Source organism: Cryptomeria japonica, chromosome 6 (genome assembly GCF_030272615.1).
Source record: "Cryptomeria japonica chromosome 6, Sugi_1.0, whole genome shotgun sequence".
Lineage (NCBI taxonomy): Eukaryota > Viridiplantae > Streptophyta > Pinopsida > Cupressales > Cupressaceae > Cryptomeria > Cryptomeria japonica.
The window spans coordinates 470,649,028-470,663,175 of record NC_081410.1 but is presented as its reverse complement, the minus strand read 5'-3'; the positions used below and the strand labels follow the sequence as shown (position 1 = coordinate 470,663,175).

At 38.2% G+C, this 14,148-nt stretch overlaps 1 protein-coding gene across 3 annotated transcripts; it reads left to right on the top strand.

The window, feature by feature from the left end:
* The first annotated feature begins 9,936 nt into the window (after nt 1–9,936).
* Nucleotides 9,937–13,861, top strand: LOC131051060 (uncharacterized). Of its 3 annotated transcripts, none has more exons than XM_057985419.2 (3): nt 9,937–11,273; nt 11,851–12,000; nt 12,201–13,861. In XM_057985419.2, the coding sequence occupies exon 3, from the start codon at nt 12,254–12,256 to the stop codon at nt 13,667–13,669; it is 1,416 nt and encodes a 471-aa protein (XP_057841402.1). In that variant the 5' UTR covers nt 9,937–11,273; nt 11,851–12,000; nt 12,201–12,253; the 3' UTR covers nt 13,670–13,861. The 3 variants fall into 3 exon arrangements, with proteins under 3 accessions (XP_057841402.1, XP_057841400.1, XP_057841401.1); XM_057985417.2 differs by having other exon boundaries at nt 11,784–12,000; XM_057985418.2 differs by having other exon boundaries at nt 11,759–12,000.
* Nucleotides 13,862–14,148: the final 287 nt, after the last annotated feature.

The following is a 14,148-nucleotide window of genomic DNA, read 5'->3' as shown; positions in this document are numbered from 1 at the left end:
GAGGCATCGAGGTTGATCCCGCAAAGGTAAAAGCTATTATGGAAATGCCTCCGCCAAAAACTCTCAGACAACTACACAGTCTCCAGGGAAAACTCCAGTTTGTCAGGTGTTTCATTTCACAGCTAGCCGACAAGTGCCATCCATTTGCACACCTGTTACGTAAAGACACAAAATTCAAATGGGATTGTCCCTGTCAAAAGGCCTTTGAAAAATTAAAAGAATATCTAGCATCACCTCTAGTTTTGATGCCACCTACCCCTGGAAAACCCCTCATTTTGTACATATGTGCTACTACAGTGGCATTGGGGGCATTACTGGTGCAAACGGATGATCAAGGGAAGGAACACGCCATTTACTACATCAGTCGGACGTTGGTAGGATATGAACTCAATTACACCCCCATTGAAAGAGCATGTTTGACATTAGTGTTCAGCACACAGAAACTACGACACTATATGTTAAATAATAAGACAAAATTAATTGCTAAAATTGATCCACTTAAATATCTCTTGTCCAAAGCTGCTCTCACTGGCAGAACCGCCAAATGGGTCATGCTCTTAAGCGAGTTTGACATTGAATATGTGGACAGAAAGGCAATCAAGGGACAAGTCATTGCAAATCAGTTGGCTGAAGCTCCACTTCCAGGTGACCATCCTCTTCTCACAGAATTACCAGATGAGTTCATTATGACTGTTACCACATCCTCCACATGGAAATTGTATTTTGATTGCTCCTACACTCAAAATGGATCGGGGGCAGGAATATTATTAGTCACACCTCAAGGAGATGGCATCCCCAAATCATACAAGATAGCCTTTGCATGTACTAATAACATAGCAGAATACGAGGCCCTCATCACAAGTTTACGCTTGGCTATCCACTGGAAAATAAAGGAATTACAAGTCTGTGGCGATTCCCAACTCATCATAAAACAAGTCAATGATGAATACCAGACAAAAGATGATAAACTCCTTCCCTATCGTACCATGGTTGAAGATCTTAAGCAACATTTCATGGCAATCAAATTTGATCAAATCCCATGAACAAACAACAGGGCTGTAGATGCAATGGCCACCACTGGCTCCCTCCTTCAAATGCCAGCACACAGTCAGAAATGCGAGTTCTTGGTCGCGTAATTGTTTATACCGACATACGACCTACCAGAGTCTGAAATGGTGTGTGTTCTCATTGGTCCCGAGTCCCCTTGGTATCAAGAAATCTTCGCTTTCCTCAAAGACAACACCATTCCCCCACATCTCACCAAAACCCAACAACAAACTTTCATCCGCCAATGTGCCCGTTACACCATCCTTGCAGACACCTTGTTCAGAAGACATTTTGATGGTTCCCTCCTAAGGTGTTTAGATAAACAAGAAGCTGAATGGGCATTACACGAAGTACATGAGGGCATCTGTGGGGCACACTCAAGTGGACTCACATTGGCTAAAAAACTTTTGAGAACGGGATACTATTGGCCTAAAATGGAAGAAGATGCATACAACTATGTGAAGAAATGCATCCCTTGCCAGCAGCATGGCGACAAGATTCATGCACCGTCACAAGAATTGCAGCCATTCATTACACCATGGCCCTTCTCGCAGTGGGGACTCGATCTCATTGGGAAAATCCACCCTTCATCTTCCAATAGACATAAATTCATTATCACTGCCACCGAATACTTCACCAAGTGGGTAGAGGCTATCCCTCTTACTTTCACCACCAGCAAGCAAATATCCAAATTCATCTTGAACTACCTAATCTGTCGATATGGCATCCCAAAAGTTATCATCACAGATAATGGTAAACAATTTAAAAACCAGGATGTCAAAGAACTCTACCAAAAATTCAACATCCAACACCGCTTCGCCACTTCATATTATCCCCAAGGCAATGGCCAAGCTGAGGCTTCTAATAAAACCCTAATAAAAATCCTCAAAAAGACAGTCAATGAAGCGGGCCGTGATTGGCACCTCCAAATCTATCCTGCATTGTGGGCCTACCGCACCTCCATCCGCACCCCCACAGGTGCCACTCCTTATTCCCTAGTATTTGGTTCCGAAGCTATCCTTCCCCTTGAGATCGAGATCCCCTCTCTAAGGGTATCGCTGCAAAACATCCTACCAGAGGAAGAATATAGAATTGCCCGCTTACAAGAGCTAGAATTGTTAGATGAAAGGCGCCTCAAGGCCTTGAATCATCTCCGGGTATATCAAAACCATTTGCGCATGAGTTATCATAAAAAAGTCAGAACCCAAGAATTCCAAGTTGGTGATCTTGTCCTCATGGAGAATCAGAAAAATCTACAAGAAAGAGAAAAGAAAGGCAAGTTCGAGCCTAATTGGCTTGGACCATATGTAATCACAACGAAATATGGATTAGGAGCTTATTAGTTGGCTACTCCTGAAGGCGATCCTTTGGATGATCCGATGAATATCATGCACCTCAAAAGGTTTTATGCTTAGTCCTCAGAAAGTCTTAAATTGTCAAAAAAAAAAAAAAAAAAAAAAGATCCTGAAAAAATCGTCACTCTGGTGCAAACTTGGCAAACAGGCACCTTATGATACAAAAAAATTAAGAAAAAAAATAAAAATCAGAAAAAGAAAGAAAAACAATTTGTGGCGCTATGGGCAAGTATCTTGGTGAAAACCTCTGTGCAGGCGCCAAGGTAAATAACCAGATCCACTGTCTATCATGTCGATACTACAAATCATCTACCATCTAGCCCACCCATGCACAACATTCCTTCTTTTCCGCCTCCCAATAAAACATGCATATGATGATGAGTCTTCGCCTGAGTCATGAACAAGAAATGTCCCAGTGAAACTGAGCTTTTATGCCTCTGTATAAGCTTCAAGAAGTCTTGAGAAACAATCCCAAGTCCATCCTAGTTCTACTCTTGGCAAGAGGTATCATTTGGTTGCAAGGAAGAGACTTGTTAGATTTTGTTAGATCTTTTCATATAGGCTTGCATCTTTTGCCCTACAACTGCCACTATTTACAACTGCCTGGGTTCTTCCATATCCAGGTATGTTATGATAGGTGCATACTGAGGCATATTTCATAGTATGCCATGTTTTGGATCCTTCTTGTATAAACCGACGACTTGGTACTAGTGTTTATTAACACTTACCTTCTCGTGTACAAGAGGTATCGGTGTGTTTGAGGGTTTCCTTGCACGAACCCACAACTTTGTATTAGTGTTTCTTAACACTTGCATTGTTGTGTGCAAGAAATTCTCGTTTGTCTGCAGAGTCAGTCCACGCCCTGGGTTTCTCATGGCATCCTGATTTCTATAATCAGTGGTGCAAGTCACTCAAGGCAACATCAAACTAGGTTGGCTCTCCACATTTATTGTGCACAAAATCTCACCATCATTCCATCAAATCCTAAACTCAATAATCCCATGGAGTTCTCAATTGCCCCCATTTTCCTCCGTGGTCTTGCATCTCTTATTCTTCTTTCCAAATACCTCACGACTACTTCATATATCTTCCTCATTTATCCCTTCCACCCTAATTTTTCTTCCTCTATTTTTTTTTCTCTCACATAATCAATTCTGATTCTGATTCATGTCTTATACAAGATGCATCCCTCCTGAAACCAGATGTTGTGATCTGATCATGTCTTATACATGATGAATCCTTCTTGAAACCAGATGTTGTGATCTGATCATGTCTTATACAGGATGAATCCTTCCTAAAACCAGACGATCTGATCATGTCTTATACAGGATGAATCCTTCCTGAAACCAGACGCTCTGATCATGTCTTATACAGGATGAATCCTTCCTGAAACTAGACGTTCGTTGTGATCGATCATGTCTTATACAGGATGAATCCTTCCTGAAACCAGACGTTGTGATTGATCATGTCTTATACAGGATGAATCCTTCCTGAAACCAGACGCTCTTATCATGTCTTATACAGGATGAATCCTTCCTGAAACCAGACGTTGTGATCAATCATGTCTTATACAGGACGAATCCTTCTTGAAACCAGACACTTTGATCATCTTTGTCTTATACAGGATGAATTCTTCTTGAAACCAGACTTAATCTAGATCTTATCAATCAAATCAAATCAAATCTATCGGGATATCAATTTCGCAAAACTCCAAAGATCAAATACCTCAATTGATCTCCTGAGGGGGCATCACCATACCGTAATCTATAAATCAAGAGCTAGGGCATCCTATCAAACCAATATTAGCATAAAAACAAGATTATTATTTGAATCAATGTGTCATCACACCTCGCTTCAAAGAGGGGCAAAATGTAGACACTTAAAAATAATTATTTTAATTATTTTTAATTCCTCACATAATTAATTAATTAATTATGTTAATTAAAATTCTTCTCAATATTAATTAAATATAATTAATATTGTCACTATAGCATATGATTTATTTAATAAATCAATCCCTTTCTTTATTCTTCTAAAAAAAATCAAATCCTCACAAATCTTCCTCTTAGCTAATTAATTTCAATTAATTAGTTAACCTACATGATTCCTACAATCATCTTCTTAATTCATCATTAACCTAATAAATTCTTCTAGAAACTCCCTAAACTCACTTAACATTATTCTTCTAATTTTTTATTCCCTCCACTCATTCTCTCTCCTAGTCAAATTCTCCTACAAATATAAATCCCACCTAACATTTCCTCTAATCCCCCTCCTAATGAGTCGTTAATGGCTACTCATCATGATTAGCCACAAAGTCAACTCTTTGTGCTTTCATCCAACCACTAGCTTTAAATGCTCTTTTTCTAGATGAATGTAAGATTTTCGAAATCTCACATTCCTTTAGGCATTTCCCTCTCCCAAGGAATTTTTAATCCCTTTTTATTCTTCTAATCCCCATAATATCCGTTTTTGGAGAATTTTTAATTCCTCCAATGCATCTTGTAGAGTGTGGAGATACGAAATGCCTTTAAGGCATATTTCTTGGTCTCCACACCCTCTCTTGAAGCTTGTGTGAGCTCACAAGTAAATCTTAGCCCTTCATTTTGAATTCATCCTAGCCATCCGTTTTCCTCTCCTCTTCCTATAAAATAGGGTTCCATCCCTTCATTTACAAACATCTTGAAATCCAGTAAGCTTATGCTGCCCTTTTGAGCCCAGGGAATCATCTTGGCAACTTGATCATCTCATCCTAATCATTTGTCCACAATATTGGAGAGCCATCCACATCCAGCAATCAAAGGAGTGCATCAAGTGGAGCATTATCAGGGGTCGCCTTCACTTCATCAAGCTCAATCCGAAGGAGAAGGTAAAATAGCAAGGTGAAATGGTCTTTTAATGATATTTTAGCATTCTGCATGTTTATTTCGTTATGTTTTGATCAGTTTACCTTTCAAATCTATTTTTCCCTCTTCACATAGGTTGACATTGATAACTCAATGATGAAATAATAGTACCAAACAGGTACTGAGAGGGGGGCGGTTAATTAGTACAGACAAAAATACACTCTTAAATCGGTTTGTCAGCAGACATTGTGCATTGACAGACAAACAATAACATCGGTCCTAAAACAGAGTACAACCGGCAAAAACCCATAATAGCTAAGACAAGCATAAACCGGTTGATACCTATCTCCTCATATACTCTAACACTTCATTTCCATTTCACCCTAATACATGAACAAGTAATCTACCATCAAAGATATACATATGAGCAACTAGATCAACATGATTTACTGCTTGACAGAAAACAACAAAGCATCACATGAGGAAGACATCACACATAACACACATATTTTTCACGTGGAAACCCAACTGGGAAAAACCACAGTGGGGATGAATACTCACAAGCTTGTTTTTGAACTCTTTAGAAGTCCGCTCTATTAGGAGCCTTGTCCAGTTAAAGACTGATACAATAGGTTCTGTTAGGAACCGATCCTGTTAGGGATCACCCGGTTAAGGGATGGCAAGAATACTCGGTTAAGGGTTAAACCCTGTTAAAGGTTACCTTGTTAGAGGATTTCAAGAACTCAATTGTTTTGAGTCACCCTGTTAAAGGATTTACAGCAAGCCGGTTAAAGCTACTCTGTTAAGGGATTTTCCAATTGTTGAGGTGGTTAGAGATCAACAGCTGGTGACAGCACTCAATGCCAATGCAAATCCGCTTAAGCTCCTCTTCACCTTTTGCACTTACACTCTACAGGTATCACTTCTCTCCTTTGGTCTGGCAAGAATCACGTATCCCTTCTCTTGGATACACACACACAACTTTTGCCAACAACCTCAGAAAGAATCACAACATCAACCTTATAGGAAAACAGATAGGTTGGTAGCATAAACCCTAAACCCTAAAACCTGTTAGGTTAAGGAATTCAAATGGTTCAATCTTGACCGTTGAGCACACTGCATTAAATGCAACAGTCTTGATCCAATCTCCATCGTCCATTTTCCACCGATTCATAGCGGCTGATAACCCATCACTCGTTATCACCATTTACAGACTTCGCACATTCCCAAGGTAGATAGGAACAATCTCCTTCATGCAAGATCCTTCACGCGCACAAGGCTTACGTGGCAACACGATCTGTTCTTCGTTACCATGCTAACTCATCACACAAAGTCACCTGTTGAGCCACACAGGCTTGAAGCACTTCAACCAAAAACCTCGAAGTTGAGACTACCAACCGATAGTCATACAATGCTTCCATGTGCCGGTTCCCATAACCATATGCCGGTTCACCTTGAACAAACACACCGCTTCACTTTGGCACAAATGCCGGTTCACAGTGTTACACTGGTTCTCACATATGCCGGTTCTCACCTCTTCAGCATATTGACATCAATGACAACATACAATGTCATTATGTCCTCGTACCGGTTCACATAATGCCAACAGACATCAATGACAACACATTGCCATTGGAGTATTGATGTATAAGGATAAGGTAGGAGCTAAGTGCATGGGAAATACATGTGTATAGACCTGGATACATATTAGAAAACTGAGTTCATCTTTACACAATATTATACCATTTGTCAATATATAGATATTTTTAAATAATTTAAAAAATAGCTATAAAACTAGATGAAAAACAACATAACTATATTACCTAATTAATAACCTTCCAAAATAATTAATGTTTAATATTTAAAAATTAAATTTAATATTTATCTTTTTATGGAAGTACTTAAATTGAATTAAGAGTGATTAATTATTATTTTATACTTAGATAAATAATTTTTTATTTGAAAGAAGGGCTTACAATTCTCACTTAAATAAACATTAGATAATTTTATTAAACTTTTACATTTAATTTAATTTAATTTATTTATGTAATAATGTTCACATATCACTAAAATTGATTCTTGAAATTATATTTTTGTCTAAAATCCTTATACACACCCCAAAACCTTCACATTACTCCAATAAATACATATTTCAACCACGCATTAAATTAAAACAAATAAAAATTAAATGCATAAACAATTTTCATATTATAAATTATTAATAATTACAATTATTATTGTGAATAATATTACAAATTAAAAAAAAAATTTACATACTTTTAGGATGTGGGTAAATCAATAGTCTTTCCATTGGTAATCTTGTACTAGTCAATTTATCATCTTAAAAGCTATTTTATAGGTTCTCCCACTCTATAACTTTTTGTTGTTTTGAACTCTTAAACGTTTTTTCAAGGAGTTTGATTCTCTTTCTAGAAAATTCCTATGGATACGAAATCTAGACACTAAAAAGAAAGAGTTGAATTGATTGAGACAACGTTTTTGGGCTTAAACATAAATGGTGATCTTAGTGCCAAAAAAGTTGAAATTAATAGTCAAGCTCTAGTTGCCAAACTTTATTGGACATAGTGTAGGCAAAATAATCAACCTTGGCCTAACCTTTTTAACTAAAAATATTTACATGGTATTGTTGTAAGGAGGTTTTGAGAATCAATCTTTCTAGAAAAGGTTCTATGGTCTAGAATACCATCAAGAAGGATGCTTATCTTGTTAAGTGAGACCTTTTTGGGATTGTTAATTTAGGTGACGAGGATCTAGTTTTTGGACTAATTTGTGGGATCTTCATTCACCAATTCTCTCTCCCTTTAACCTTCTCCACCCTTTGAGTAAGATATTTTTGGATGTTGGTCAATCTAAAGGCTATGATTTTAAGGCTTATCGTTTGGTGGGGGATTCTTATATTTTTCACTAGAAAGATACGAGTCATTCACTCATGGGGGAGATCTAAAGTCTCATGCCACCCTTGCTTCTATCCTACCTGACCAACCTTGTTGTTCTTTTGAGGAAGAGGATGTTCTCGCTTGGGGTTATGATTCTAAAGGAGTTTATTATGTTTCTATTGGATCTCCTAATAGAAGAGGAAAATAATGAGTTTTTGAGGATTTTCCTTGGTGAAAAAATGAAATAAATTTTGTTTGTCCAAGTGCAATTTCTTTAATTGGGTGCTTTGTTAACATAAATGTCTCACCTAGGACAATATTAGAAAGAAGGGATTTCAAGACCCTTCTAAATGTATACTCTATGGGGTCAATGAGGAACGTGTGTCTCATCTTTTCTTCCAATGCCCCTCTTTGAGGGTCTTTAGAGATAGAGGTGACATATTTGAAATCAACTCCTTACTCATGCCACTTCCTTGTCTAATTTTTGGGCTAGTTGGGGGCATCCTCCTACTTTTGCCTCTTTCTTGTTGGTTGCCTAGGATACTGGTCATGTTTTTATCTTTTGGAAAATTTGGTTAGAGAGGAATCTCTAGATTTCTAGGGATAACAAGGTCCTAATGGGTATGTTTGACATAAGATTTTAGACTCGTTAAAAGAAACTTTAGCACAAAAATGCTCTTTTGATCAAGTCATCATTCCCTTTGATATTTTAATTTTGAAGAACTTAGATTTGGGTTATTTGGCTGGGTATATTTCTTTTAGTTCTCAAGTCAAATCTTCTCATAAGGTTGATAGGGTTGGTAAATAGTCTTCTCCCTCTTGGGTGTTTTCAAAATAAATATCAACGATTCTTTCCAGGGCAATCTAGGTGAAGTTGGGATTGGTAGTATTGGACATGATAGTAATGTTGCTTAGTTTATGGATTCCACTAATGCAAACAAAAGTCTACACAATACAATCCATAAACTAAGTAACAATCTTAATGGACTGTGGAAATTTAATATCTCTAATATGATAGTAATGGTTTTCAAGGTTCATTTTGTTTTCCCTTTTACTATGGGGTTTGGTACTGATAATTAGATGGAGGCTAGTGGTATCATTGCAATTTTGGAGAAATTTTATGAGTTGGAATGGAAACATGTTTTTTGTGAGGTGGATTCCATGATTTTAGTTTCTCTCTTGAACAAAAGGAGTTTTGATGACTCTTCTTGGTAGTTGGCACATCTTTTGTGGTACAGATTCTTCACCTTTCTCCAAACATTGATTCCATCTGCTTTATTCATATTCTTTGTGAATGGAATGTTGTCGCAAATTGTCTTGCCAAATGAACTTGTAAGGCTAATCATAGATGGAATGTCAAAGATCGAGAGTCCCTATCCCTTGATCAATCTTCACGGTTCCTTCAAGTTCTTCAAAATGATACGAGTCCTTATCTTGTACCGTTTAAGACTTGTAGATGCACAAAATTAACTATAACAACTACTAGTATGCTTCCCCTATTTGATGGTAGAAATTATGTAATAATAGCAAAGAGTGGTGAAGGCATAAAAGACACCTAAAAGGCCTTGAGCATGTACATTTCACTTGGAGGAAGGATGTAAAACTCAAGGAATTAAAAAAAAAAACACCTAGGTAGCGAAGGACATGGAGTAAAATATGCTTCACTTGAGTTCACTCCTCTGTCCCTACTTGTACGGTCAATTGAGTAGGTCAGAGTGGAACCCTGGGGTTTCAATTAACCCCAGCCTTAGGTGATAATAACCCATGGGTTAAGTTCCCCATTGGCGACTGGTTTCACCGGGTCAACCGGCCTTTCACGTCCACGTTTTTTCTGGGCCACCTCTCCACTCTTTTGGAAACACCGTTCAACGAGAGCGTCTTCTTCTACAGAGCTTTTTGGGTTTTCTTGCGAAAATTTGCGGCGATTTGGCTTGTGTTGTGTTCGGATTTGGGTTCATACGTGTTGAAATTTGGCTGTGGGTGTCCGTTTTGTGTCGGAGAATTTCAAGAATGGAGCATTTTGATGGTGTTTTGGCACATGTTCAGCTGTTCTGAAAAATTTGAGTCGTTTTGGTGTGTTTTGGCTGTATTTTAAAAAATTTCGGTCTTGCTGGTGTTGTCAGCTGTGTTAGGGCCTCTGGATCTGCCAAATCTGCTATTTGAGGGGTGGAATACTGGGGATTTACATCATTGAAGGCGTGCTGTTATTATTCTTCTCTGGGGAGGTTTTGAAGGCGAGGGTTTGAAGAGTACATAACAGCATGCCGTGGGTGTCTTTGTTTGTGAACATGTACTGGCCTTCGGTTCGGCTCATTGTCTTCTTCAGGGTCATTCAGTAATTGTAATAAGCGAGTTTTCTTCAGTTCTGCTTTGAATCGGTGTCTCTTTCTGGATGGATATTCTGTGTGTTTCTGTCAAGGTTTTTTTCATGGATTTCGAGTGCAAAACGTTTTTTTCGTCATCTTCAGGTAAGGCCAGTTAGGTCTTTAGGCCTTTTTCTGTGCTACCGGAGCTTTGTTTGTTTAGTAAAAGAATTGACGAGCAAATTTTGAGCTTTGGTAGGGTCTGTAGTCTATATGTTTTCTTGCCAAGTTTCAGCACAAATAGCGCTCAGTTAGTGGGTATATTTTCTTTTTCTTTTTTATCATTTCCATTTGCCTGCAAGCAAGCTTTCAAAATTGTCGTTTTCTCGCTAAGCTTTAGAATTTTCGCGTCTGGACCCAGATTTTTAGTTTTTCGCTCGTCTGTGGAGACTATTAACCAGGTCTATTAGCCTAAAACCATTTAAAGAATCTGAAAGTACTGTATCTTTGCAAGAAGCGCGTCTTTACACATATTGAAAGAGTTGTAATTATAGAACTTTCTGGAACTTCTGTCAAGTTTTCTTTTGTATGCTTTTGTGAAGCAATTAACGTTTAGGAACCTGTGGAGGTGTAAAAAGGGGTGAATAAGTGTGAGTGTTTTTGCGGAAAGGGCGGGCTGGATAGTTTTGAAAGTTGTATTCAAGAATGTGTCAAGCAGCCAACCTGATCAGATTTGGGGCATTGAAGCAAGAGAGCGGAGTTGCAGGGAACATTATAATGACCGTCAGAACTATCGTCGTTTTCCAGCTTTTGAGACTTTGTCAGGTTTGTTCTTCCTGCTAAGCTTTAATTTATTTGAAAAAAACGCCGCAGTTTTCTCTGACTATTTTCCTGGTGTATCTTGAACTATTTTCTTCGGTAGCTGTAGTAGTATCATTTTTACAGCTAGATTTACGGTATGTGTTATCTTAAACTGTATGCATTCTTTGAAAAACACAATATGTCTAGTTCTAATTGTATTATCTAAAAAACAAGAATCTACCGTTCAACTGTATGCATTCTTTGATAAACACAATATGTCTAATACTAGATGCATTATCTTAAAAACAAGATTGCATTTCAATTCTTTTATTTTCGTGATTTAGTGTTAAGCCGAGACATGTAGTGTCAAATGCATTATCTTCAAAACAAAACTTAGATTTCAAATTTGCTCTACCATGATGAACTATATAGCGGAGGTGTAAAATCTGAAGTGTAGATTAGGTTTTAGCATCCATGTTTTCTCTGTGATGGGGTTGTCTTTACTGTAGATATTTCATTTTGATTCCATGGCAGGCCGAGTATTTCCGTCAGCTGCTTAAGCCTATCACGTAGATCTGTGTTTGAGTCTGTTATTTTTCAGCCAGAATTGGAAGAATTTGCTGTGAAGGAAGAGATTAGAGGTTGGGGACAATGACAGAAAAAGAGTGGTTCTTCTTATGCTTCTGGATAGTGTGACTTTTGCAAATATTAAAACGGCATTGAGCCTAGACTCGGGGATCACGACCATCTGGTATGTATAAAGGCAGAGAACCCTGTTTTTCTGCAATTACTTTTGAAGAGTTATAGGTTTTGGAAATTGTATTGACGCATGCTTTATTTTCGTTAAACCCCAGAAAATCCTTTTTCTCTGACTTATCATGGTCACAGTATCTGAAAATTTCAGTGCTATTTGTTTCATTTTTGCTTAAGACAAAACTTATGCATTTGCAGGGTTCGGGTTAGGTAGTAGTTCTGAGGTTTTGTACGCTGGAACTATTTGCTGAATGGAGGATCAGAATATTGGTTTGGGAAGTGTATTGCCATGGATGGTGCAAGAAGGCTGTGGTTCACCCGCTTTTCCCTGTGCCAAACCTTGTTTACAGACAAACAATAACAGGGGAGGCTTTGAAGTAAATGCAGAGTCTCAGCCATCTCAGCTGAGTTTGGCAATAAATGCTTCAAATTATGTACCCGAGGCCACTCATCCATATTTCCCAGAACAGGTGAAACTGATTGATGAAAATATCAATTCTCATTCAGCTGTTATGGGCGATATTTCAGTTGGCTTAAAAAAAGAAACTGCTTCGTTTGACAAGCATAACTTTGCATGGAATGTTGGGGTTGCGGAAGGAATGAAACAGGTCCAGATGCTTGACGGACTGGAACTACAATCCTCTGAAGCATGCCAGAAGAGGTTCATCATTTTTGATCAAACTGGAAGCAGAGCAAGGGTCATTTTTCATCCAGCTCTGGTGTACGAGTTTTCTGACATTTTGCCCAACACCAGCAATACCAACGGTTTGGATGGTAAGGTAGGTGAAAAAGAAACTATTCAGAAAATACTATCTGCATGTGCTTCAACTGAATGGGGAGCTAGATTGTTTGCATACAGAGAGCCCGTGGCTTCAGCCCATCCATCGTTTGCAAAGATACCAAACACTGGGTTGGAGCCAATTACTCTCAATGAGGGTCTTTGTGGATTTTCAATGGGAGAAGAAAGTGAAAGCCGCATGAGCTGTAATGGATCAAGTCAAGGTTGTTATAGTCAATTTCATGAAGATAGTAGAGATATTGATGCTTTATTGTATTCTGATTATGATGACGATGAAGAGGTGAGCACTGGTCACACTCCAAGTGAAGTAGTTATAAACAATGAGTTGACCAATATCGAAGATGGTGCAGATGTTAGTAGCAATGGCTTCTCAAGAAAGAGGAGACGATGTGGAGATCTTGAATGCAGGGAACAGGAGGTTGATTTTATACCTGCTTCTATTGAAGAAAGAACTTCATCAATTCTGAGATGCACTTCAGCTAATGTTTGTTTGCCACCATCCAGAAGCCACGAGTCCAATATTCAGCCTCATCACAATGAAAATGCTGTGGGTTCTGAATGTATTCACAATGAGTTCTGTGATTCAGCCAGTACTAATAGTTATCCAAGAAAGACAAGCTCACAGAGCAGTGCAAACAAACAAAGGGGGTCATACAATTCTACATTAAAGCGTCCAAACTCCTCTAAGAAATCAAGAATTAAGAAAATGAAAAGAACCCTAGATGTTCTCAGAAGTGTTATTCCCGCAGGAGATTGCATGGACACAGCAGTTGTTCTTGATGTGGCTACCCAGTACTTGAAATCACTTCAATTACAGGTAAAGAAATTGGAGGCCAATCAGAACGACAAGTATGGAATCATTCCATGATTTTCCTGATAGATGTGTTAAATCAGATGAATGTTAAGAGAGATTAGGAATCTCTGGTGGACATCTATATTTTGTTTTTTGGTTTATTCAAGACTGTTGCTTAACTGACTATTATAATAGCCGTGGAATCTGTTTGAAAAATTCTGATTTTTTATGGACTATCAAGGCCTTAAATTTTCAGTTTTTATTTAATTATTGTAGAATGCCTAGTGAAGCATTTCTATTTTGTAGAATTTTGCTGCTCTCTTTATGCGCACTCGGAAGGCCTTTCATATGGCTTGAATTCTCAGGGTAAAGATCAAATCCTTTTTGAGGTTCATGCCATACTTGTTTTATTACAGATATTCAATTTAGTTTGTTGGCCTGCACTTGGCTTGCACTGGATCATTGCGATGGGGCCACCAGACAAAAGGCCAGGGTTCAAGCACTAGCGTGAGTTTTAAGTCATTTTAGTATGATTAACAAGATTGTTCATCCAA

Coding starts and splice junctions, on each gene's coding strand:
- LOC131051060 (XM_057985419.2), top strand. CDS start 12,254: ATGGAGGATCAGAATATTGGTTTGGGAAGTGTATTGCCATGGATGGTG.